The sequence below is a fragment of the Petromyzon marinus genome, chromosome 39 (assembly GCF_048934315.1).
Source record: "Petromyzon marinus isolate PM22_M1 ecotype Great Lakes invasive population chromosome 39, UKy_Petmar_22M1.pri1.0, whole genome shotgun sequence".
Lineage (NCBI taxonomy): Eukaryota > Metazoa > Chordata > Hyperoartia > Petromyzontiformes > Petromyzontidae > Petromyzon > Petromyzon marinus.
In genome coordinates, this window is record NC_133705.1 from 9,106,421 (window position 1) to 9,134,011 (window position 27,591).

Sequence of the window (27,591 nt, forward strand, 5' to 3'; positions counted from 1 at the left end):
GGGCGGAAGAACCTGCGGCGTGTCGCCGCCATGCTCCGCCTCGAAGCTCTGGTACTTGAAGGGCACGAGAACCGTCTCGCGGGGCCTCAGGAAGAGCCGCGGGCTCAGCTCGTCGCCGCAGGCCGCGTCGAACAGCCCCTCCTCCAGCGGCGTGGTCTTGCGCGTCAGCCGCTTGAAGTGGCGCCACTCCTCGACGTCCACGATCACCCTGCGACGGCGAACAGGGGTCGGGCACGGTCGCCGTTGTGGGTCGTGCACAGTTGTGGGTAACCGTGCGAGCATGCGCGTGTGTGTGTCGGGGGGGGGGGGGGGCGTAGTGTTGCGGCTAGCGTGCTTCGCTACAAACCCGGCGACACGAATTCGACTCCCGCTCATGGCCAACGCCAGTGGCGATTATCTGAACTGGTCCCGGGCATCCCCTAGGTCGACTCAGCCTCAAATGTGTACCTGGTACGGTGTGTAAACATTGCCTCCGGGGAGACAAAGGCAGCCGAACATGGTGCTGACCACTCCGCCAGGCGAGGTAGTTACCATTTCACCGGGTAAACTTGACTGCCATTCATAAAAATTATAAAGCTGCATTGACCTGCAGCACTGACATTGGAGTGGGGGAAGGGATGCGAAGGGCAGTAAGGAAATGACAACTCTACTGAAGGGGTTACGTTTGACGCAACGATTATCAAGCCATGCGACGTACGGGCACCAGAGGGCCCTCGTGTCGTATCGGAGAGCTACTTTTAAGGGTGTGCAGTTTATAACAAGGCAGCCAGGCAGACTGGCTGCATGCATGCACTCTCCCACTAGTTTTTAGTATTCCCGTATAGGCCGTCTTGCTTCGTCTCTTCGAGTCGTTGAGTTTCCACTGTATCTCAAGAAGGGTCATGTGTTTTATCTTTGCCTTAAAAAGCTTGTGACAACCCCACAGCGCAAACACAGTGGCCGTGAAGGTATTTTACTCCGCATAGAAAAGCAGTCGACACTATTTGTTTTGATTAATATCACCCATTGTGAAAGGATAATCATGAGGCGGAAGTTTGAGCTAGGTCGATGAAACGCACACTTATAAATATCCTTTCATGAAATTCATCCCTCTAAATCGCCACAAGTCCGCCGTGACGTTGGCGACGGTGCATATGCCGAGCCATAGCTTACTTGGCACCTTTGAGATGGTTACTTTAAATAAAAAAAGTTGGAGATCAAGAGGTCATCATAAGCCATTGCTCTTGAGGCCTGCCACACTTTGGCCATGGCATCCTTTGGTTGCAGTCACAACCCATCATCCAAGCACTGCTGTTATGATATCCCACCAACCTGCATCAGGTGTTCCCCTCTGTCACCAACCTCTGTGTACCACTCCAATGGATTTAGCAACGCGCAAAGGTGTGCAAGCATTGTCTGAACAAAAGCTCTCAGCCTTATCCAGACCACCAGCTCAAACGGAACTGAAAGCGTGACCCTTTTATCGTTGAGACAACCTGCCCTCTACCATCCTAAACCAAAACTAAACAATTTTGTAATGTTACCAAGTAACCTATATAACTCTTATTCAGAAGTGAAAGTTCAACAACGTGGCTTATCATGTGGAAATTTATATCAGCCAAATACTCTAAATGCATGTTGATTCTAAATGTGGAGGGAAAAACTGGACGACCCGGAGAAAAATCTACGCAACCACGGGGAGAACGTGCAAGCTCCAAATATACAAGAGGCGTTAGGGTCAGGTTTGAACTCACGACCTCCTGTATACTAGGCGAGGTAGTTAAAATCTCGCCACCGTAGCAGTCCATCCTGCAGGCAAGGCAAGGAATGGAACGCGTCCAAGAGGATGCCTACTGAGGAGACGGAGCGATGAGATCGGTTCACGTGCTGCAGCTGGATGGATTGTTACATCGCAAGATCGTGAGCGGTGGCAGCAGGCTTTGGGGAGGCCTTCATCCACAAATGGATTTAACAAGGCTGATGACGATTACGCCGATGAAGTTACAATTGGGTGGGGATGGAAGCAAAAATAAAATTACAAATTAAAATCAGGTGCAAGGAAAACTGTCACGTGCTTGGCTTATCTGCTGTTAGCTTGTAGCTTTTCTTTTTCCCATCTCCCAGGAGTTAAAAAAACACACAAGGGAAAGCAGCAAGTGTTGGGGTAAATTAGCAATGTGCATACGAACAAAAAAAAGCAAGATCGAGAAATACGATACCACGAGAATGACATGAAAATCGGAGGCAATACTGCGGCGGGCCTCTGTTTTGGCGTGACCATGTGCGGAAGCGTTTGAATAAAAAATGTTTTTTTTCGAAATCAGATAAGCCTCAAATGGATTTGTTCGTCATGAATAGGAAATTCTGCTTCTGCTGATGATGAGCTTGTACGGTATTTAATTTGCGAATACGAACGTGCTGATTAATTTAACAATGTTAATGGCTCAATATTTTGCACGTGTCAAAATAAGGAATCAACAGCGCGTTTCTGAAATCTCACCACCTCTGTACGCCCAGCGGAAAAAAAATGTACATACCACAAATATGATGGGAGAAAGCGCAGGTAACTCCCCACCTCTTCCAAGGCACCTGGCCCGCGTTCGATTCCACACCCGCGGCTAACAATCAGTGGCGCGTAATATCTTAATGGGTCCTGGAGTTCAACCCCTTCACCAATCAGCACCGTGCAGCTCGGTAAAGTACAGTCAAACATCCCTCTGATATGGCGAGCGGAGGCCACGACCCAGCTGCTGATTGACAAAGGACTTTCCGCAGATCTTGAACGCCCCATTGAGACTTGGTCTCTTCTCAAGGGAGAGCCGGGCCAAACAAAGCTGGGCAGTAAACGCCCCGCGAATGCCGCAAACGGTACCCCGCAGGTGTTGTTTTGATGCCGTCAGTTCGCACGGCTTGATTCCCGGGAACTCGCCAGGCCCTCCGCATCCGTGAATGCTAAAAAGCACACCGCTGCTCCTCATCCTCCCTGCCGACAACAACTTTCAATTCGCAGTGGGCTAAATCAGACGACCACACGTCTTGGGAGTGCCACACAGTTGGGAGCGTTCGCATCGCACACCGAGCACGGGGGAACGGGAAAACTACGGAGGTCAGCAGGCACGGCCATCAAATAGATGAGTTCCAAGTAGTGATGTGACGACGGGAAGTGAGGAGGAGGGAGGAGGAGGAGGAGGAGGGGAAAGGAGAGAGGAGAGGTGGGGGGGGGGGGGAGAGGTGGGTGGGGAGGAGGTGCGCCGAAGAGAAGAGTGAATTCCAGAGGGCGGAGGTGCAGTGACTGAACGAGTGGCCACAAATTTGCGCGTTCAAAGTCACTCAGGTAGGCGCGGTAGTGGGGCGGGAGCTGGGTGGGGCGGGGGGGGGGGGTGGTGATGGTGCAAGACGACGTGGAGACCTGTGAGCCCTCCGTCGCAGGCATCAACTCACCTGAGCTCAGGGTCAGTGCTCTGCACGCCGACCGTCTGGGGGGTGGAGTGGGGGTTGCGCAGCGCGAACTCGAAGAACTCGGCGGTGCCGGGCGCGGCGTGCAGCGCGTGGCGCGTGGTCAGCGCCCGCACGAGCGCGTTGGCGATGCTCTCGGGCCTGAGCCGCTCACGGTAGGCCTCCACCACGCGCAGGTCGCGCAGACGCCGGGCGCGCTCCTCCCGCTGGCTCTGACGGGCAGGCGCGCGTGTGTGTGTGGGGGGGGGAGGGGGAAGGGGACACGACACACAAGGGCGGGGAGCTTGGACCGTGTGTGGATTTGTAGGACGGTGACGCACGCCGGTCGTGTCGAACCTGGCCACAAATGATAGCCGTAGCGGAGTGACTTGTCGCGTGGAAATTTACAGCAGCCAAATACTCCACACGCGCATGTTGGAGTGAAAAACCGGTGGACCCGGAGAGAGATCCAAGCGGCCACGGGGAGAACATGCAAACTCCGAATGCACAACAAGGCTTAGGGTCGGGATCGTACCCACAACCTCATGTATACCGGGCGAGGTAGTTAACATCTCGCCACCGTGACACCCACATCCACAACTCCGGAATACCCTTTTTCCACACGCAAGTGCAAATGTGTATGTACGTTGAAATTTGCTTTCGCACCGTACCTAGCCAACCATGCTCATAGGAGGTGCGGGGGAAGAGGCAGCAAACTAAGCACAGAATAACAAGATGAACATTCCACAACTTCAGGGTTACTCTTCTTAGTTGCCTTTGAGCGGAGATGACGGAATGAATGATGTACTTCTGAGAGAACTCGCGGACAAATTTTACACATTTTTGCGACGCCTGGCTTCATCCGTTTGTCCTCGTACGAATGCGGACGGGAGGAAAAAACGGACGCGCGGACAATATGACAACCTGCAGGTTGGCACAGCAGCTCAAACGGGAGGACGAGTTTAACACCTTGTGGGCTTTCACGACCAATATCATCCATAATAGAGGTCGTTTGGGTTAGCTCGTGTAAATATATAAATGTGTTGTTAAACCCGCCACCACCCAACACAGCCAATTAGTAAGGTTTGTCACATAAAGAGAACGTGGCCAATTCGTCACCAGTACAGCACACCGGTGTGTTGGAGAGTAAATACACAAACATTTACACAAATTGTAAATGTTGTGAATGTTGTGGATTTACTCTCCAACACACCGGTGTGCTGAACTAGTAACGGATTTGGCCACGTTCTCTTTACGTGGCACAGCCTCACTAATTGGCTATGTGTCGGGTGGTGGGCGGGTTTTTCCAACACATTCATATTTACGCGATCTAACCCCAAACAAACCTCTATAGTGACAGGACGAGTGCGTAATAGGTCGGATAACGGTGTGGTTTTTACTGTTGCTCGCAAAGTGGAGGAAGGGGGAATAGGGTAATGAGGTGAAGCAGGCTGCTCTAAGACTGGCGGGGATCATCTCTGCGCAGTCGTAAACAGCTCGAGTTTAGGAAGGGAGGCAATGTCAAGGCGTATTTAAGAAGGCCAAAAGTTACTTGCCAGGATGTCTTGCTGCGAGGTTGGAGTTCGGCTCTCGTGATAAACCGCAGAGTTATTCGGATGCATTTCCTCCGGAGCCTGCTACCGATTAGTCTGTTTTCCCACAAAACCATCAGGGGTAGGCTGGCTGTCTGCCAATACACAAATTAGACCTCCTTATCTACGAGCAAACAGGTGTGCGTGTGTTGTGCGCGTGTTTGCAAGTCGCGTGAAGAAAAAAAAACACACCGGGTTTCACATACCCCGGGGGGGGCTGAAGTGGCAAACGAATCTCACCGTTTAGGAACCATCAGAGGGTGGGGTGGAAGACCCCCCCCACCCCCCCCCACCCCGCATGGAGCAATAAAGAGGAATATCAAGCGAGCATTGGGCACAGGAGTGACGGTGATAAGGTGTACGTACGAATGCGGCAACATGCACCAGACGCACCGGTGCCGAAAAAAAAGAAGGCAAGCCGCCTCGACAAAAAGAATTCCCAAGAAGCCAAAGGGCGGCAGTGATTTGGCATCCGGCGCATGAGACCGTGATAGCGGCAGCACAAGCGGAGCGCGTTATCAACAGCAACACAAAGCTCGTTCATTTAGCGGAAATCACTCCGGGATCCATCACACGCTCGTGTGCCGCGCCGACAGACTTGTTCCCGTCGACGAAACGTTTCCCGTTTGAACGCGAAAACAACCTGTTCTGTACCGAGCCGAAGAAAGACTGTGTCAGTTGGTTTTTCTTTTACCAAGGCAAACAAAAAAAACCCCCACCAACATTGGAGGCGTACGGACATCATCGTGTGCGCCCGTTAATTGAACGTTGCTCGAATCGGGTCTTTGTTATTTCACGAACAAGCCCGAAGATCTCACAGACCCCGGGACGCAGTGCAATTTGGTTGCGCTCGGGCAGGGGTGGGTGGGTGGGTGGGGGGACGCGCACCCACCCATGAGGCATTGTGAGCTCAAATCCCAATCGGGGCCAACCCGCCATCGGCGTTACCACCACCGCCGTCGCTGCCGTCGCTGCCGTCGCCATCGCCGTCATCCCTCTTGGGGCCGGGTGGGACAGGCACCATGTGTGACGGGAATGCACTCCTCGAGACAGGACGGACCGACCTGGCGAGCTACAGAAATGCGTGGAATGTCCACCGCCGATGCGGGATTAACAAGCCGAGGTCAGCGCTGCATGTCACTCGTTTGAGCATGAGGACGTTTTTTCTGGAATCTATAATGAGGTCACCCATTCGTGTGTTATTGCCGGTAATGTATCGTGCTTTACCGTCACATCTGTACGAGCAGGTCACCTCACTACAAAACTGCACTTTAAAAAATCACATGCCAATTCCATATCACGCCGCTCCAGTGCCCATATTTAAAATGCTGCCACGATTCGTTACGTTAAATTGACACATCCGGGCCCTACCAAAGGGGCTAATAATCTCCAGCTGACACGCACGTGCACACACAGGCACACACACGCACACAAAGACAAAGATCCCCCAGACAGCCTACACAGGCTGTTGGGGCAAGTGCTGTTTGCGAGTACCTATTAAAGGTGGCACGGCACACGAGGGGGTGGGTGGCCAGCACCAGGCCCGGCCACCTTTGTCTCCCCCGTGGCGATGTTTTACACATCGCGCGCGGTACGCATTTCAGGCTCCGTCGGCCTAGGGGAGGCCCAGGACCAGTTCAGATAAATCGCCACCGATGCTGGCCGTGAGCGAGAATCGAACTTGGGTTTGCCGAGCTCATAATCGCAATGCCCTAACCGCTATTATAACTCTCGCCAAGCAGACACACGCGCATGCACGCGCAGCGCACAACCACGCTGGCGCTCCTCACCCTCCCGATGGGGTTAATAAGTGAGCTTCACGTGACGAAGGCACGTGCCCACTCGCAAGCGGTTTACGGGAGCGGAAGCGAATGAACGCCCTAAACAGACCGCATTACCGTGATTCATCGTGCTGCATCGCAACGCTTTCTTAAGAGCAGTCACCTGCCCTCTCAAGGGGGGGGGGGGATTTGACGGACTCTTATTTAATCCCAACAAAAAGCTTTGGCGCGATCCTCACCGTGCCGCTTTTGACCCCGACTCGTACAGACGGTAATGGCCTTGTGGGCTCATTGGGTGTGCGGGGGGGGGGGGGAGCGAGTAGAAGTGGTGGGGGGAAAAAAAGCACAGTGACGATACAGGAGGAGAGGCCCTCGCTGCTGCCCCAGCCTTTTCCGCCGCCAAGAATGGCATTGCTGATGAGGTGGCTCTGAGGTCGAAGGAGCGCTGAGGAGCTGGCGCCACTGAGATCCCGCGTTGGAATCCAGGGGTTCTGCCGCCCGACATCAAATCGGGTTCTCGAGCGTCGTGAGATGATTGTCTCAGCCCGGTTAGCAATTGACTGTACAGAAAAAAACCGAAAATTCCATTGCATTTGGGTCTGCACCTGATTTGGTTAAATTTACAGCTCTGACATATAAAATATCAGTCCCCAACCTCCGGGCCGCGACCCGGTACCGGTCCGTGGCCTGTTAGGAACCGGGCCGCACAGCAGCAGGAGGTGAGCAGGGAGTCCGTGCGTGGTCCGCCCATTATTTTATTATTTACCACTTCCGTCCGCGCCTCTTTCCCGCACCTCGCACTCGTCTCAGTCAGAGTTTTGGTAAGCCCACAAGCTAACCCTAGTCAAAATGAGTAAAAAACAAACGTCGCTGGAGAGCTTCTTTGAAAAGGGGGAAAGACCCAATGATAAACCCCACCCCCCGCCCCCCCCGGTCCGTGAAAAAAATTGTCTTCCATGAAACCGGTCCCTGGTGCCAAAAAGGTTGGGGACCGCTGATATAAAGGACATTTACTCCCGGTGGCAGGGCGGGTGGGAATACACTGCCCCCTCCTTGCGTGGACAAGAAGTCACTTGAAGGGATCTCGCAGTTAGCTCTGTGGTACCAACTTCTGCGGGCCGTTCTCAAACACGGAGGGTGGGAGCTGCTCCCCACGGGTGCTACGAATGGGCTCTTCGTCTCACGTGACGTGACTCCAACACAGCAAAATTGGGACCAAAAAATCGGTGGTAAAAGAATGGCTTGGCTTGGGCAGATGGATGGGTGGGAGATGACAAAACAACCAGAGAGATGGTGGCATCTGGCAGTGTGAAGTGCATGCAGGCAATATCTAATTTGTGCGTGCGGAGGGTCTGGTGTGTGTACACGAGGGTGTAACCACTCCACTCATCCTCCTCTGCTACTACTACCATGGTCTGAACTCCCTTCCTTAGCCATCTGTGCCGTTGACTGCCATGCTCCAATTTTACTTTAGGCTCAAGACCTTCCTTTTGTCCTCTGGCCCTCTCGCTATAAATTAAAACCTGCCCACTATTTCTGTAGACTGTCTTTGTACAGTGAGATGCAGTCACAATTAAGATGCTATGCAAATCCAAATTGTGTTGTACTGTATTGTACACAATCCAGTACACAAAATCCGTGATCTAATCCCATCTGTGAAGGATGTCATTCCTGACATGAAATATCCTGGAGTCTACAAACTAAGTTGCACCTGTGGTGGCTGTTACATTGGAGAAACGAAACAACATGTCTCGGACCGTGTTCGCGAACACAAGGCAGATCTGAAACACGGCAGAACCAATACCTCTGCTGTGGCTGACCATTGCTATAACGCTGTGGGCTCGCATGATATTGTTTTTTTCCGAGACCAAGGCACACTGCAAACCTTCGGGCTACTATCAAAGGTTTGTTCATGGAGCCATCCAGATATATAAACATAGACATAACTTCAACCGAGAAGAAGGATACAAATTGAGCAATCATTGGAAGGATGTTATTGACCAGGTAAAACCTTAACTGTTTATGGTTGTTCCATCATATTTGCCAGGCACAAGTCTATTTTACCGAGTTAATTGCATCCCCAGCGTTTGGGCATTGCCGCTGCATTGGCATTGTTGCTGCAGTGACGTTGTTGTTGCATCCCCCCCCCCCGCGCATATGCAGCTTTCTCAGCCCCGCCCACTTCCAGCCCCGCCCACTTCCCTCCGTCCAGCTTCACGTCCCTCTCCGAGCGTCCACGCAACGCTTCCCTCCCCCTACCCCCCTCCCTCTCCTCCCTTGCCCCTCTCCCCTCTCTTACCTATGTAACCTCTTACTACGGCATCTCTCTCCCACTTCAGCAAAAAAACTTTTTTCTTGCTGTGGTTTTCCCACCTGATGACGATTGCTTGTGTTGCAATCGAAACGTCGTAATTTAATTCATTTTGTTTTATACCCACATGACTTTACCGAAATAACCAAAAGAGTATGGATCCCTGCAGTCACGAAAACCTCAAATCTAGATTGATACTCATGAGGCTCTTGTAGAAAAAAATACTGACATAACTGCCCGGATTTTGCCTGTAAATATCTGTTAGTTTCACCAACATGGTTCAAGCAAGCCTGATGCTTCTGATGAGACACTCAATGTCGAAACGGTTCCAGTGTTTTCTTGTGTTGAAGCAATGCTGCTAAAATGATGCATTCCCAGAAGGCCGTGTCTCTGATGGGATGTGTATAACATACTTTAATTGCTTTACACGGAAAGACAGATATGTGAAGGAGGCGTAATCATCCGAGTGATTATTTTGTCACATTCTCCACACCTGATGTGGTCTCGAATTAATGCACAGAGTCCAATCATCTCATGACATCTTTAGACAACGGACCAGTATTCGTTAAGGCCCTTGATGGCAACAGACTTAAGAGGCCAAGTCTCTTAAGGGCTCTTTAGTCAACACAAGCCTCGATGTTGGTCTTCAAGACAACAGTGAAAGCAAGGTTTCTCATGAGATAATCAGACAGTAGACTAAAGAATAATCAGCCTCTGATGGGGGTCTTTAGTTCTGCAGGCAGAACAATCGGTACTGGAATGAGACTCTACCGGCTTCGCATTAACAACGCGTAATGAATGGATGCGTAAGGTCGGATAACGTCAGCCTCCTTCAATGTTCATTAATGAACTGCAGTCGGTCAGGAGGAGGTTCGTCCGACAAGAAGCAGGCGGGCAATGAAGCATCGCAATGGAGTGTGTATATCTAGGCCAGTCATCGAAGGTGGACGGGGGATAAAAAATATGAAAGAGTCGAGCAAGAGCAGGTTGGGGCGATATTTGAAATGCGAATTGGATCGTGACAAAAAAAAACGGCACGTCGATATGCCCGAAGGGTAAAGTTATCAATCGGTGCATATCGCCTGCCTGAAAAAGAATCTGGGACAAAAAAAAAAGTAACGGAAAAGAACACAAATGGGGGATTGAGAGACTGTGTGTTGGGGAATTACACTGTGACAAAACAGAAAAATATGGAAGAGAGACGAAACACGACTTAGAGACAAAGTATCGATTTGCAAGCAGGGTGGGCCCGGGGAGGACCTGTCCGTTAGAAACGGTAGTGGCCAACGGACAAGGCTGGCGATGGAATGGCAGCCGAAAGGAGGGAATACGACGAAAACGACAACCGCCATAGAGGCACGGCTTTCCGACGTGCAGCATGTCTTGGGAAGTATTTCATCAGCATCAATAACGGTTGCGTTCGCTCCAGGCGCCGCGGCAAAACGGTGCGTCTGTCCGTGTGCCACGATGAGACAACGGACACTCTGCTGGGGAAGGCCGTGGGGCAATCCGTTCGATCAACGTGGTCGGGCGTCTACAGGACAAGTTCGTAATAGCAGCACAACTTCACGGTAACGTTTCGCTCATATTTGATAATCTTTCCTGGAGTGAAAGTGCCCCCGCCACCCCCTCCCTCCCCCTTTACAGACAGATATACAGAGAGACGGTTAAAACAAATGCATAAACGCTTTCAACCATGGTTGAAAAACATCGGGTAAGAATGGCGTTTAAAAAAGATAAAATCTATTCTGGGAAAAAAAAATTGCAGTCCCCAAATCACAGCATTTCGATGAAATGCTAAGAGGGGGTAAGATCGTCCCACGTAGCCAACGATGAGCCGCTGTTTCGCTTCGTAAGTCACGTCAACCAGAAAGGACTGGGCAGTGGGGGGGGTGCCAGAAAAACTAACCAGGAATCCGAAGGCGCTGGCGCCGCTGGTGAGGCCGCCCTCGGCACGGCGGACGGCCTCCAGGCGCTGGAGCTTGCGGGTGCCAGCCGGATCCACGGCGGTGCCCTCCGCGGGCAGCAGGGGCGACGGCGCGCGTGACAGCAGCATGGTGGCCAGCTCCGGGTAGGTGTCGACGAGACGCGGTACCGTGGCGGCACGGCGGGACCAGCCCAGATCTGAGCGCGCGCACGCACACAAAGGCATGGCCTTAACAGACTGTTGGGGCAAGTGGCGTGAACAAGTAGCACGTGCGAAGGCCGGCACGGCACACGAGGGAGTGGGTGGCCAGCACCACGCCCGGCCGCCTCCTGTGTCTCCCAAGTGGCGATGATTGAGGCTGATTCGATCTAGGGGGCCCACGACCGGTAACATGTAATCGTCATTGGTGTTGGCCATGAGCGGGACTCGAACTTGGGTCGACGGGTTCATGGCGTAGCATGCTAACCGCTACACCACTACTGCGCCGCACAAACGTACGCATGCACGCACGCATGGACAAGCCTTTCATCAAATGTGGCCGCTTTTTAATAGGGCCAGTCCCAAATAGCTCCGCAACTGTATACTTTATTCATATTGGATCATATTTCCAAGAGTTATTGTGAACCCCCCCCCATCACCACTGCCCCCTCCCCCCTCCCCGCCACATTACAGGAGATCGGCAGAGCTAAAACGCATGAGCATTTTCAATATTAGTTGTCAAGTGTTGAAACGAATCAATTCCAGAACTGAATTGAGATCCCAATTGTGACAATTCATTTAAGCGTGGGAGAGTTAATCATTTCGAGGCCAATTACCACCGTTCTTTTGTGTATGGAGATAATGATCCCCGATACATGGTGCCGGGTAGTGCTGTCATTAGAGGGCGAGATTTATAATCGTGATTTAAAGATTTCGTGACTGCAGGGATTCATATTCTTGGTTCTTTCGGTAAAGTAACGTAGAAGGGAAACAATAAAATACTAAAAATATAAAACAATCAAATTCTCACGACGTTTCGACTGCAACACAAGCAATCATCATCAGGTGTGAAAACCACAGCAAGAAAATTTGAAAGTGGCGTTTTTTTTGCTGTGGTTTTCACACCTGATGATTATTGCTTTTGTTGCAGTCGAAACGTCGTGAGAATTTTGTTTTATATTTTTAGTATTTTATTGTTTCCCTTCTACGTGACTTTACCGAAAGAACCAAGAATATTCATAATCGTGTTAAGAGTTTTCCTTCAGCGGTATGAGTTTGGCTTGGAGGAGAATTTTCGTACCCAGGGGAGTCCAGTTCAGATCAAGGAAGGTGTTTATTAGTCTGTGAAGTGTTCAGAACAGATGATGTTAGTCACAGGTTGTTTAAAATGCAGTTATAAGTAGAATAATTATGCAACGGCTTGTCAAGTCTTTCATCCATAAAAGGACCGATCGTGGCTGATGATTACAATGGTGTGAATATTTTATACACAGGCTTGACTCACAACTGAAAAGTTGTGATTTTTAAATGATGAGGTAGACGACTTAGCCCATTATCACCCCCTGGAGTTGATAAAAGTGCGTACCGCTTTGCGGATGTAAACAGCTGTCCGATTGAGTGATAGGCAGGATTGGCCCACTCCTTAATTATAATTATACACTATTAACATCCTAAATTTACTCAGAAAAGCTTCACCGAGTCTCAGGGCATTTTTTTTTCAGGAGGGTCCTGCATTGGAATGTTTGGCCAAATCCATTGATGAGCGTTTGGCTTCGCTTGGCGATATGTTAACTACCTCGCCTGGTTTGTAGGTTATGGGTTCCCTCCCGACCCGGACGCCTGTATATTAGGAGTTTAATAGTTTTAACTAGAGTACCCCGAGAAAACCTGGTAAGTGTGAGGAGTGACACTCAAAGGTCCGCACATATGGATTCAAGAACCCATTTCTGTACCAATATTTAAATCGGAATAAATCTTTGGGGCAGCACGGTACATTTGTTTTTTAGAAGCCCACACACATCTCAATATATTCTTTTTACTTACCAGGTGAGGCCCACTGAGCTATATAGCTCTTTTTCAGAACCGACCTGGCCACACATGATAGCCCAATGAAGTGGTTCATCAATGTGGACATTTACAGCAGCCAAATGCTCTAAATGCATGTTTATGAATGCGGAGGCAAAACCGGATGACCCGAAGAAAAATCCACATGACCACGGGTAGAACATGCAAACTCCAAATATACAGGTGTCAGGGTTGGGATCGAACCAACGACCTCTTGTATACCAAGTGAGGTAGTTAACATATCTCCACCGTAGTGCCCCTATCCACATCTCTGTCTCTAATGTGGATATCGGAGCTGCAGCTTGCCTATGTTTTAGAGGCACGTGACAATTGCGCTCCTGTAAGGTTAGACGAATTGCCGCAAGTCTGGGTCGTGATTGAATACTTATTGGTTTATTGTTTTGTCACTTCAGTGTACGCAGAGAGGGTTGGAATGGTGGCGCAGTGGTTTGTTCACTACACTATGAACCTGATTCCTGGCAACAGCATCAGTGGTGAGCAATATCCGAACCGGTTCCCAGGTTGCTTCCTGTACCAACCTGCACCAATCAGCAGCATGGTGAAGTATGGTCAAATAAACCTCATTACCCACACAGCATGGCCAGCAATCTCAATCAGGTCATCAGTAGTGTAACAGCAGTGCACTAACTACTACGCTCCTCCGCAGAAGTAAATAATAAAAATAATATAAGGATGTTATAAGCTGCTGCTGCCCCTGTAACGCTACAAGCATCATCAACATACGCGCTCCGCAAAGCACAGGGACACAAACGCAGAGAGACGCCTACTTAAAAACCAGGACATGTGACCTGACCTTACGCAACGCCCCTTGGCGTATGTGCAACCATCCTTAATGGGGTCCGCCGTATGACAATCTACCCGTTGTTGTAAACTACGCATTTAATGAGCCGACGTCGGTGACTTAAAGCCGTAAATGTACAGCAGGCCCATGAAATGTCGCGTACACATCAGGGAGGTTACGTAACACAGGACGCACACCTACTGGAGCCGGCCGCGTAACAGAAACACCGAGTGCATGGCGCACCACATTGTTGTTGCGGCCCCCGCTCGCACGGAGGCAGCGGAGAAATGCGGGAACCGCGTCGCGTTCCTGCGCGGCATTGGGCTTGCTCGGACGCCGATTCCCAATGGTGCTCGCTTTGAAGTGGACTCGAATTTTCCTCCTCTGCTCAAAACGTCGGCGGGGGGGCGGGGTGCGGGGGTGGCGGAGTGTGGGGGCGGGGGGGGCTGGGGGGTGGGGGCGCGGGAGGGGGGTGGGGGCGCAGGGGGACGGAGGGATGGGGGGCGCGGGGGGATGGGCATCCCGTAATTCGCACGGCGGGGGCAACGGTGTTTGCAAACGAGGACAAATGTTTAATTCCTCCAGGGCAGCGGAGCGCTCACTTTATGAACCCTCCTGGAGAAATGATTGGTTGAGGCGACCCCCCTGCTGGGATGTGAACTCACCGGGTTATTTCTGTTCCAAGTTAAACTTTGGGGGTAAAAATAGCTTCAACAGATCTTGGCAGCTGAGTGGGGGTGAGACTCGTTAGTACTCTTAGCCTCTCAGATGTTGCTTGTAGGCTTGGGCTGTGGGAACAAGGCGTTACCTGTCTGTGTATGTTCAACTTATTTTGCACCGTACATAGCCAACCGTGCTTTGGCGTTCCTGGGGTAAAGTGAGCATCCACTGTCCGGCTTCACTGGACAGACCACGGTTGAGCCATGAGTATCCGTTGCTGTGCTGTTAGGAGATGTCAGTACAGCAACGGATTCCTACATCTAACCGTGCAGAGTTTTGAGTATTACGTCCTCCTGTTGTGTAAGTTTCCTCCGGGTACCAGAGTTCTCTCCCACGAGGTAAAAACACTCGTTAACACGGAAGCGTCACAAACATCCCAAAGCAGGACCCTCCTCAAAAAGGTGTCTTGAGACTCGGTAAGGTTACCCTGAGTAAAAACAAAAAGCATTATTACGATCACTGCGCTTAGAGCTAACTTCTAATCATTGCAATAAACGCGAAACTAAACTGCATAATTTGCCATCTGCAAAGCATTTACAGTGAGGGAAAAAAAGTATTTGATCCCCTGCTGATTTTGTACGTTTGCCCACTGACAAAGAAATGATCAGTCTTTAATTTTAATGGTAGGTTTATTTGAACAGTGAGAGACAGAACAACAACAAAAAAATCAGGAAAAACGCATGTCAAAAATGTTATAAATTGATTTGCATTTTAATGAGGGAAATAAGTATTTGACCCCTCTGCAAAACATGACTTAGCACTTGGTGGCAAAACCCTTGTTGGCAATCACAGAGGTCAGACGTTTCTTGTAGTTGGCCACCAGGTTTGCACACATCTCGGGAGGGATTTTGTCCCACTCATCTTTGCAGACCTTCTCCAAGTCATTAAGGTTTCGAGGCTGACGTTTGGCAACTCGAACCTTCAGCTCCCTCCACAGATTTTCTATGGGATTAAGGTCTGGAGACAGGCTAGGCCACTACAGGACCTTAATGTGCTTCTTTTTGAGCCACTCCTTTGTTGCCTTGGCCGTGTGTTTTGGGTCATTGTCATGCTGGAATACCCATCCACGACCCATTTTCAATGCCCTGGCTGAGGGAAGGAGGTTCTCACCCAAGATTTGACGGTACATGGCCCCGTCCATCGTCCCTTTGATGCGGTGAAGTTTCCCTGTCCCCTTAGCAGAAAAACACCCCCAAAGCATAATGTTTCCACCTCCATGTTTTACGGTGGGGATGGTGTTCTTGGGGTCATAAGCAGCATTCCCCCTCCTCCAAACACGGCAAGTTGAGTTGATGCCAAAGAGCTCCATTTTGGTCACATCTGACCACAACACTTTCAACCAGTTGTCCTCTGAATCATTCAGATGTTCATTGGCAAACTTCAAACGGGCATGTATATGTGCTTTCTTGAGCAGGGGGACCTTGCGGGCGCTGCAGGATTTCAGTCCTTCACGGCGTAGTGTGTAACCAATTGTTTTCTTGGTAACTATGGTCCCAGCTGCCTTGAGATCATTGACAAGATCCTCCCGTGTAGTTCTGGGCTGATTCCTCACTGTTCTCATGATCATTGCAACTCCACGAGGTGAGATCTGGCATGGAGCCCCAGGCCGAGGGAGATTGACAGTTCTTTTGTGTTTCTTCCATTTGCGAATAATCGCACCAACTGTTGTCAACTTCTCACCAAGCTGCTTGGCAATGGTCTTGTAGCCCATTCCAGCCTTGTGTAGGTCTACAATCTTGTCCCTAACATCCTTAGAGAGCTCTTTGGTCTTGGCCATGGTGGAGAGTTTGGAATCTGATTGATTGATTGCATCTGTGGACAGGTGTCTTTTATATAGGTAACAAGCTGATATTAGGAGCACTCCCTTTAAGAGTGTGCTCCTAATCTCAGCTCGTTACCTGTATAAAAGACACCTGGGAGCCAGAAATCTTTCTGATTGAGAGGGGGTCAAATACTTATTTCCCTCATTAAAATCCAAATCAATTTCTAAAAAAATTGCCATGCGTTTCTCTGGATTTTTTTGTTGTTATTCCGTCTCTCACTGTTCAAACAAACCTACCATTAAAATTAAAGACTGATCCTTTCTTTGTCAGTGGGCAAACGTATAAAATCAGCAGGGGATCAAATACTTTTTTTTCCCTCACTGTATGTGCATACCTCGAGTGAGAAAGAAAAAAAAATTTAGACCGACATGTGTTGACAAAATATCTACGCATATATATATACACACACACACACACACGAGTGCCCGGAAAAGAAGAGGGAGAAAAAAACATCCTCGGCAGGGAATGAGCACGAGTTACGCGATGAATTATGGAACGTCGAGGCACGGCGCAAGTGGCCTGGACAGCCGTGCCAACATATGTCCTGTAACGCTTTTTCTCCCTCCCGGAATTCATCGACGCCGAGGCCCCAATAAACACCACGCCGAGGTGCCGCGTTGAGATACGGCCAGGGTTCTCCGAGCAAAACAGCTGGTGCACGTCGCGCCACTGCGCCGCTAAGTGATTTAACGTTAGGCCTAGTTAAAAGAGAGACTGAATTTAGGGCAGGCCGGGGGTGGCTCAGGCGGGATCGTAATAAGGCGCGTTAGCCACCCGCCGTCGATCAAAGTTCGACGATCACGCTCGCGACACGCGCATCGTATGTATGTAGGTATGTTTAACTTCTTTCTCACTGTACGTACAGCCAGCCGCGCTAATTGGAGGTGCACCAAAGGGTGTTTTGCGCGAATCGATCATTTACAAAGTGTGCGATTACATACGCGCACGTTACATTGGGGCTAAGTAAAAATAAAAGTGAGACAATACGAACATGACGGTTTAAATGAAGCAAGATATGATTCTTGGATCGAATTATGAGCCGGCATCCAACGGATCCCTGTGGGGGGAGGTGAAGCAGAACATCCTGGTGTACAGGAGGTTGTGGGTTTAATCCCGACTCTGATGCCTGCTGTATATTTGGAATTTGGTGGCGTGGATTTATCTCCGGGTTCTCCGGTATTCCCCTCCACATTTAGAAACACCCGTTTAGAGTATGTGGCTGCTATAAACTTCCACATGATAAGCCACTTCGTTGAACTATTACGTCTGTCCAGGTTCGCTTCTGAAAAAAAATAACCTATATAGCTTAGTGGGCCTTACCTGGTAATATAAAATTAAAAAAGTTCAGACTCAGGCTCAGACTTTATTATTCCAGCCGGGAAGGCCCCATTGAGCTGAGCAGCTCCGATAGAACAACCATGGGACAAATGGTTAGAAATTCGCAGCCGTTAGAGGACAGGTTGGGAATGTGCAAAAAGAAAAAAAAAACACAAATGTATTTACATAAAACAAATGGGAGACTCCGCTGCAAACAGAAATAACAACACAGAGTGCTCAATTAGTCATAATTTGATCGATTAAAATCCATTATTGTGATAATTATACACGCATCACATCACATGCGTAGGGATTGGTTATTCAGAATGTGTTACAAGTTAGGCTAACAGCACAAAGAAATTTGTACAAACGATTGCCAAATATCGAGAAACAATACAAAGGTGTCAGTGGAAAGACGACAAATCGAGAAAATAAATTCTCAAATCGTGAGGATTCATTAAATTACTCGTGGGGGGGGGGGGGGGGGGTGTGGTGAGGGGGTGAGGGGGGCGGGGTGCAGAAATCGTTACATGCCTCGCAAGTAGCTCGTCACATCACTGAGCCGGCGCCACTGACATCCATCAGGGGTTCAAATGCACATTTCAGTAAGTCTCGCTTACACTGGGAAAAGATGGTTATCAGCCCCTGTCACAAACAAGGGCTCGCAAACCACCACTTTGAACGTCTACCTCCAGCTCTTAGAATTAGACGTCTTGCTCAGATTGCCGCCATAACACATTCCTGCGGAGGGAGCTGGAAGGAACGTTGGGTTGCTCGGTCAATGGCCAGGGTCAACGGCGGCATGGTGTATTCCGCAAATATGCCAGGTTCGATTCAACACATTACATAAAATCCGTGATCTGGTTCCGTCTGTAAAAGATGTGATTCCGGACATACAGTACCCTGGCGTCTACAAACGAAGTTGCCTCTGTGGTAGTAGTTACATTGGAGAAACCAAACGACATGTCTCGGACCGCATTCGTGAACACAAAGCAGACCTAAAACACGGTAGGACCAACACCTCGGCCGTGGCAGATCACTGTTATAATTCAGTAGGCTCACATGACATTGACTTCTCCAAGACAGAGGATATTTGCAAGCCATCTGGCTACCATGAGAAATTCGTTCATGAGGCTATTCACATATACAAACACAGAGACAATTTCAACCGAGAAGATGGAATCTGGCTTAGCAATCATTGGAAGGATTTAATAAACCATTTCGGGTCTTAATTGATTGATCAGACTTAAGGTGGCTTTCAGACCGCATCCATTATTTTTCGTAAATGATAAAACTTGGTGGTTGTAAACGGGTAATCGGGAGCGGCAGAAATATCCCGTTAAATTAAAGGCTCGCTGGCTTCACTACCGGGAATACACGGCAATTCATTTACACACCCTGTGCCAACATCGACGCCGCGGAGAGTGCATTCGCCAGAATAGCACCGAAATTACAGAATGGACTGCGTTGGGCATGTCGCTGTGTCGACGGAGCTTGTATCAGATCCGTGTTCATAGAAGCCACAAACAATAACTCACATGTGTTGCGGCGTAACTCACAACACAGAGGCAGGTTTTGGTCGGGGCTGACGCCGGGTTTATTAAGGGCTTACGCCTAACACGGGTAACAGGCGTACGCCTAACAAGAACCCCCAGCCTATAACTCCCGAGGGGGACAAGGTACTGGGAATCCTACAACCCCGGCTAACTCGGCTCTCCTCCCTGCACCGGCCTGGGGCTTAACCAACTTCGGCCGGTCGGGTGGAGTGGCCTCCCTTAGCCCCGTGTGAGGATCACCTACCCCGGGTCCCAACTTGTACCCCTTGACGAACCCCGGTTATGTCCCGGGTCTCAATTTAAATACCCCCCCGGGGGACATGACGTCACCGTCCCCCAAGGGCCGCCTGACGTCACGTTCTGCGACGCCACTCTCTCCGAGGGCGAGCGGGACGTGACGTCACCCACTACTCCTCTACACATGCATTAGGGTGCCACTAAATTTGCATGTCGGAAAAGTGACGAATCCGTTTTCTGGGATCACTCTCTCCTCGCATTGTTACTTTTTGGTGTTAAAATTAAACAATCTACTTGGTTCTTATTACAGGCTGCTCAGGATCCCTTCTTTCCTCCTGTTCTTCTCTGCGTCTATGCCTCTACACCGTGACTCTGCGTACTAAGTGGCACCCCTACCACTCACCTACTCATTCACCCACTCACCTATTCACTCACCTACTCATTCACCCACTCACCTATTCACTCACCTACTCATTCACCCACTCACCTATTCACTCACCTACTCATTCACCCACTCACCTATTCACTCACCTACTCATTCACCCACTCACCTATTCACTCACCTACTCATTCACCCACTCACCTACTCATTCACCCACTCACCTATTCACTCACCTACTCATTCACCCACTCACCTATTCACTCACCTACTCATTCACCCACTCACCTATTCACTCACCTACTCATTCACCCACTCACCTATTTACTCACCTACTCATTCACCCACTCACCTATTCACTCACCTACTCATTCACCCACTCACCTACTCATTCACCAACTCACCTATTCACTCACCTACTCATTCACCCACTCACCTATTCACTCACGTACTCATTCACCAACTCACCTATTCACTCACCTACTCACTCAGGATCTCCTGCTTCCTCCTGTTCTTTTCTGTGTCTAGGCCCCTTACACCGTCACTCTGCATGTATTGACCATAACACACTTTCAATGCAGTTGAGCAACCGGTAAATATTGAGGGAGTCTGTAAACTTGCAATGGCTTCAATTTACCGGATACTTCGCTGAGCTATCATTTGTGATAGCCAGGTCGCTTCTGAAAAATAACTCAGTGGGCCTTACTTGGCAAAATGAACATAGTTTATAGTAGTTTTTAGTTTATATCATGGAAATAAACTGCACTTCACTGCACTGAAAATTTAGCATTTAGCCCAACAAGGCTACACGCTGCCAGGAGAGAAGTAAAAACCCTACCAACAGTTGCCATGCTCAAACAGATGTTAATAATAAACACTGACACGGAAAATCCCAACGTTTGCCACTTAAGCCCATACGGTTACTGTGCAGGTGGAGTGGTGGCAGAGTGGTTAGTGCACGGTGGAGTTGATTCCTGGCCATGGACTAACATCCGTGGTGGTGAGTCATATCGTGAGCAGTTCTGGGCCTCCCCCTTCCCCAACCCCGCGTTCTGGTCAGCGTGGTGAAGTATGGTCAAACAACCCCGATGATCGACAGACACTTTGTGTGGGGAGGCCTTCATCCGGCAGTGGATTTGCAAGGGGGGGGGGGGGGGGGAGGGGGCTGCAAATTGTGAGCATTAGATTTAAACGACTGTGCATACAAAAATCCATCTTTATTTTCAGCTCGTCATTGACTAATATGAGATTACCTGGGCACGATCATTGATAAGGCTCCCTATTTATAATGGCACCATCCACCTAGGTGCCAAAAACAATAGCGATGACCTCTGCAAATATGCTTAGCAAGGGATTTAATAATGGAAACGGGCTTATCTTTGTCAGCGTAAAACATGCAATTGCCTTACTTTAAATGGTTTCTCGCTGATGGATGCTGGATAGGGGCTTTGTCGCAGCGGAGGTGGCGTCTTCGTGGTGAGAATTGGGGTTGCGATGATGTGTTTTTGGGTTTGATTTTCATGGCATTGTTGATAATAATAATGGAATGAGTTGTTTTGTTGGGGCTGGTAAAAGGTGGAATACAGTGGGTGGGAGGGGGGCATTAAATCATGAATAATAAAAAGGTCTATATACTACAGTTTTACTTTGAAACATTTACACAAACTTTTTGTTTGTTGTCTGTCTCCAAAAAGCACTCTACCTCTGAAGTCACTGTAATAGGGTCTCCCTCCTATCCACACGATTCCACAGTCCATATGCTCAAGAAATATTTTTCTTTGCATGGGCAATCGGTCGTAAATATATATAAATATCCCACAAAACTGAACTATGCCAAAATAAGCGAAAAAAGGAATTGAATATGGTGGGGATTTATTTTTAAGTGAATGGTAACAATACACTTGCAATCCTTGAGAACCCTGGATTTGAACCTAGGCTTTTGAGAGTGGCTGGCTCAGTGCCGAGAATTGGGTAATTTGATTAGGCATGCAGTCATTGATGCCACCACAATTTGAAGGAACTATCATGATTTTGGGTCCACAATTTGATTCAGGAATCGACTTTGGTTTTTGTTTGCTCTTGATTATACTCCCATCTCATTCATGCCATCTCTCTTTCCTGTACGTGCATCGTCCTACCTGAATGTCCCATCTCATTTGTTTTGTGTGCACTGTTTGTCTCTTTCATATTGGCTATGCAATGTGTTATTGCTGTACTACCTATAATGTTTGTACTGCTTGTACTGTCTGCATTGTCTGCACAGCTAAATGTGCACTATCTTGTTCTGTTTGCCAAGCCTTGTTCATTCTCACCATTAGCCCGTGGGGAAAAAAAAATATATTACCACACATTTGTATGAACTGAAAATAATAATTCAAATGTATTATGCGCATCTCATCCTAGGATCTGAGTGCGCAATGCATGAAAAGCAGGAAACTAAAACAGAACCAGGGGCAACCGACCAAACTAAAGAGTGAAGGCCACTTTATAAAGAGGTTTCACAGCAGACTTAAATCTATCTACCGACTCCGATTGCCCTGATTTCAAGTGGCGAGGCGTTCCGCAGAATGGGTGCCACGCTAACACAAGTACTGATCACCAAACGAGCGCAACCTAGACCTGGGAGTGCTGAGTAGTTGGAGATCGGAAGATCTTAAAGGCCTTGATGGTATATATACATGTATTAGCTCCTGCTAGTAATGTGGGGTGAGCCCTTTAAAAGCCTTCTAGGTTCCCGTAATAGCAGTATCTTAAAATATTATAATTTATCTTTACACGAGTGATTCAATGCATGTAAACATCAGCATAAGAACGGATATTAATCAATGAATTATTACAAGCGTGGTAATAACCCTTCGAGTCAGTCTCTCTAACATTCAGATATAATAGTAATTTATTTATTTATTTTCTAAGCAAGTTATTTGAGGCGCGACAACAAATGTACACTTAGCACGATGGTTGAGTTTTATTTTCTTTTTGCTGCGTGCATCTCATGTGAAGGACATGAGTATGTGTAATCCAGCACTTTCGAGATGCGGCAGGGTGCGGGCGGGGTTGGTGGCTCGCGAAAAGATTATCATTCGCGCGACACTTCCAACCTGAAAGGTTTCAAAGTACCAGCAGCAGTGCCATTTTGGGAAATTTGGTTTGCAGACCTAACCGCGGGTACAAATGTTTCGAGTGTTATTCAGTCCTTTCCGTGGGTTCTTTTCTTCAGGACATCTGGATTCGATCCCACGTGCCGAGACGCTCACTAATTGGCCAAACAGTTCTATACAGCACCCTCCTGCAAAAAAACAAAAGACACTGGAGACTCAGTGTGCCTTTCCTGAATATATAGAGGACGTTCTTATGAGTTATCAAAGTGGAATGCAAGTCACCCTGCAAGCGAACAAGCGAGGTGACACATCAGTGATTCCTTAGGTGGAACAGAGCCAGCCTCAATTAAGTGACGAAGCACTCGCATATCCCCCATCGAATTGGCATTTGTAATGCTAATGGGTAAAAATTACATGCCATGAGGGCTAGTTATCTTCAGAAAGCATTTCTCGCAGAGTGCTATCCACTCCGCGATGTTTAATTAAACGGAAGCTCTCTGTTAAACATTGAATTAAAGTGTGAAACGTGCATGTATTTAGCTCTTTCTCTCAAAACCGAACTGCCAAATTTAGCACGCAACAATGAGTCCAGGGCCATTATAAGAGCAAAAAATTCATATTACGTATGAGAAAAAAAAACCTATTATTATTAGTTTCTAAATGTTTTATTGCGTGCACAGTGCGATAATTATGTTAAACATAAATTATTGCTTGAGCATCCTGGCACGGCCCAGGCTTAATTATCATTCCATTTAAATTACATGAAATGCACATTTTTAATGCCCGACAATATGCATCACGTTTAGCTGCCCGAGCATTATCAGTCTCGCACAGCGGGAGGCGTTTACAGCTAAGAGGTGCCATTAAAAACGTACAATATGTTGCCAATTACCAGGCGTCTTCGAAGCCCTGCGCGCGACGCGCCACACACACGCCTCGCGCCAACTGCACTCGTTTGTATTGGCGGAACGCACAAACGCCGGGCGGGAAATTAATCGCCTAAGATTTTGTTTTCGTTTAATTAAAACCACGGAACCGCCTTCTGCGGCATACGTGACTGACGCACGCGAACCCTTCCGATGTAAGGGGTTGTGTGGGGGGGGTGGGGGTGTCGGTCTCGAGCCGCTACGAATGCGTGACATTGACAGAAATGCGTGACATTGACAGAAATGCATGACATTGACACGTTGACGGGTGCACGAAAAACCGACATTGGCCCAAGGCCTCCCACGGGCAAGGGGGAGACCGTGTCCCGGGCGAGCTCTCGGCTGCTTACGTGAAGGAAACCTCAATGCTGGCTTGCTATAAAGAAGGGCCACAGCGCAAAGCATTGCCTGTTATATTATATATTTATTATATTATTATTTTTGCCTTCATTTTAGGGCAGTGTTATTGATGACGTTTTGAGGCTTTTTTTGCCATTTGTGTCCTTGCACCACTGCCAAAGCAGTGTCACAATATTTGTTTTAAATTGATAGATCTACTCGCCTACTGATTTACGAAATGAGACCACAAGGCGTGCAAAAGCAAGACGTAAGCGAGCATTACTTTTGGTTTTCCAATTCGCTTTTTAAAATCAAATTACAAACGCCGTTTATTCGAATTTTTTGGTTTGAAAAATCAATAAGATAGATGCAACATGTACATGTCCTAACAAAAAAAAAAGTCTTCCAACACGCACACAGGACAAAATAAACTGTACGTCCTTTATAGTTTGTTGAACACGTATATTTAGGATGCAGTGAATACATCTTCAGTCGAAACGAGCTCTGCTTATAATGAGTACCCTACTGTTCATAAAACAATGCGTAAATGAAAGCACACAGCCGGGAAACAGAAACAATTCCGTTTGGAACATGGAAAGTTACTGAACTTCTTCAGGTTAAAAAAAAAGCATAAATTTTTACTTTAATGAGATTACTTATTTCCTCCTAACCTCTGAATGTAAACTGAGTGCCTGATAAAACATTTTAAAACCGATGACAAGATTTTTAAGAATGCGCTTCTGGCAGCCAGTGAAGCTTTGAAGACGCGGCGAATCGAAGTCTGTCTCGTCCACGTGGACACACTCGTTTCTTAATCCGCTCGAAATAGCGGTGTCTGTGCCCAGCTAGGTGATGTCCACAGACGCAAACATTTTAACAGGTTTAAAAAACACACAGTGCCAACGGACGAATAAAAGTGGTCGTGCTGGGAATATCAGCTTTGGTTGGAGATGGAGTTTCATGACGCTGAATCATGTGGATTGTGTGTGTGTGTGTGTCTGTGTGCCAACAATGGAAAGTATCTGAACCGGTCCTGGGCCTCCCCGTAGGTCGACTCAGCCTTAATTAAGAACCTGGTGTGGTGTGTAAGCATCAGTACTGGGGAGACCAAACGTGGCCGAGCGTGGCGTTGACCACCCACCCCTTCATGCCCTGTGCTGGCCTTCAGAGGACGCTTGCTAACGGTCTCCTAAAGGCTATGAGGAAGATCATCTTTGTCAGCAGCATATGTTCGTGTGTGTGTGTGTGTGTTTTACACCAAGGCAGAGAACAGACAATGTCGTCAACAACCACTCACATGGCGCTACTGCTAAAGCCATATTTGACAAGCTGGAATTTATAAGCTTTGGCATCTTCTAAACAATTACCACCGGATTCAACAATAACATACACACACAAAGGTGTGTAGCATCGTATGCGCAAAAACTCTAGAATTTATCCAGACCACCAACGCATGAAAACTGAATGTGTGGCCATTGTGTTATATATAGACCACCAACTCAAACAGCTGAAAGATGTGGCCAGCCTAACAGGCGCAAATTTTAAACCACGACGGGTATGTTCTGTGTTTCCGAATCGCAGTGATAAATAGCCTGTTAACTGCCTTAAAAGTGGGTTTTAAAATGTGATATTCAAAACTTCACTTTTGAAAATAATGCACTCTACAGGCAAACCCTCCCAACCCACAAGCATTGCTCACGTTTCATAGACGCACGCTTCGGCTGTCTGTCTGGGTCGTCATGAATGAGATTAAAACGTCACTGATGAGAGAAAAGACACCGACGTTAAGCTCCATTACGTCATGCCATTCGTGACATCGCCGCATCGTCATCCCCATTCGTTTGAATTATGTCAGTGCAATGGTGCCAGTCGAGCACTGTCACAGAGTTACCTAACCGTGACTTTTAAGTTTTTTTTTCTTTCCCGTGGTTAACGACACACTGCTACGGCCTGGCCCGCATCGTAAGGCACGTCGCGGGGTTGGGGCAATGGTGCGCGGTGGTCAGCGCGCTGCGCGATGAACTCCGCCACCCGCAGTGCCATTCGCGAACACGGCGAACATCGGCTCGTGATGTCTGCGCAGACCCACCCAGCCGTGCGGCTCAACCACAACAACGGGTCTCCGCTTGATGCCCCTAAACTGCACGCCGCCACTCATATTAATCGCCATGGAGAGACAGAGAGAGACAGAGAGGCAGCTGAACCAAGGTCATCGTTTCCAGCGAGGCCGGGCGAGGGACCGCCACTGTGCTATATCTCACTGCCGCCACTTGGTGTCAGGCCTGCGACGCGACTCGGGCAGAAGCGAACGCAAATTCAGGAGGGGGAAAAAAAAACACAAACCTGTGGCTACTATTGTTGTGCTGTTTGCGTTCTTTGGGGGGGAGGTGGTGGGGAAGGGGGGAAATAGGGCGTATACATTTATCTTAATGGCTGGAGAAAAATGAAAACGTGGTGTAAATGTCATGTCTGGTAAATAAAGGGTGATCGGTAACATCGTCAATCATTGAACTTCTGGGGTCGGCCCACCAAAATACGGGAGGCCTTTAGTGGTCGTCCGCTGTTCCTCACCCGTGGGGATCTCGACACCGACAACAGAAATTGCGAGCAAAAGCCTCATAATGTCCAAGGGGAAAGCGAGCTGACAACCCCGGCGTATTAGGGGAGCCTCAATTGCGTTTGGGGATTAAGACTGTTCAACGTAATGTGCGCACAGAGATATGAAAACGCGCACACACAGACAATTCTCCTATACTGCAGTGGCTTATTTTAAAAAGGGCAAATCATTAAAAACCAAAACGAGCAGAGGTCTGGGATAACTAGTGACACGTACACAAACACACACATTTGACCCGGTTTTAACCACTTTTGCGCCTAACCTGTGTGTTAAACCATTTACAAAACAAGAGTAAACAGCCAAATCTGGCCCTGCTGGATATAACCATCCTCGTTAGTTGTACATGCGGCTAAGGGAACTGCAGAGTGTGTGTTGTCGGTGCGTGTGCATCTGCGTGGGGAGCGGTGGTGCAGCGGTTAGCGCTCGGCACTGCGAACCCGGCGACCCGAGTTCGATTCCCGCTCACGGCCACCAACGCCGGTGACGAATTACCTCAACCAGTCCCTGGGCCTCCCCCGAGGTCGGCTCAGCCTCGAATGAGCAGCCGGTGCGGTCGTGTAAACATTTCCACTCGGGAGACAAAGGCGGCCGGGCGTGGTGGTGACCACCCTCCCCCTCGTGTAGGCCGTGTCAACCTTCACGGGTGCTTGCCGACAGCACTTGCTCCCGCAGTCTGTCAAAGGCTTGCCTGCTTGCGTCCGCGTGGACG

At 48.8% G+C, this 27,591-nt stretch overlaps 1 protein-coding gene across 2 annotated transcripts in view; it reads right to left on the bottom strand.

Annotated features, from left to right (window-relative positions):
- NPHP4 (nephrocystin 4) overlaps window positions 1–27,591 on the bottom strand; it is a 307,452-nt gene that overhangs the window by 63,190 nt on the left and 216,671 nt on the right. For both annotated transcript variants that reach the window (XM_032968292.2, XM_076072909.1), the window contains 3 exons: window positions 11,008–11,222; window positions 3,421–3,647; window positions 13–208 (listed from right to left, as the gene is read on the bottom strand). In XM_032968292.2, the coding sequence (XP_032824183.2) occupies window positions 13–208; window positions 3,421–3,647; window positions 11,008–11,222 (638 nt within the window). The remainder of the gene's footprint in view (window positions 1–12; window positions 209–3,420; window positions 3,648–11,007; window positions 11,223–27,591) is intronic.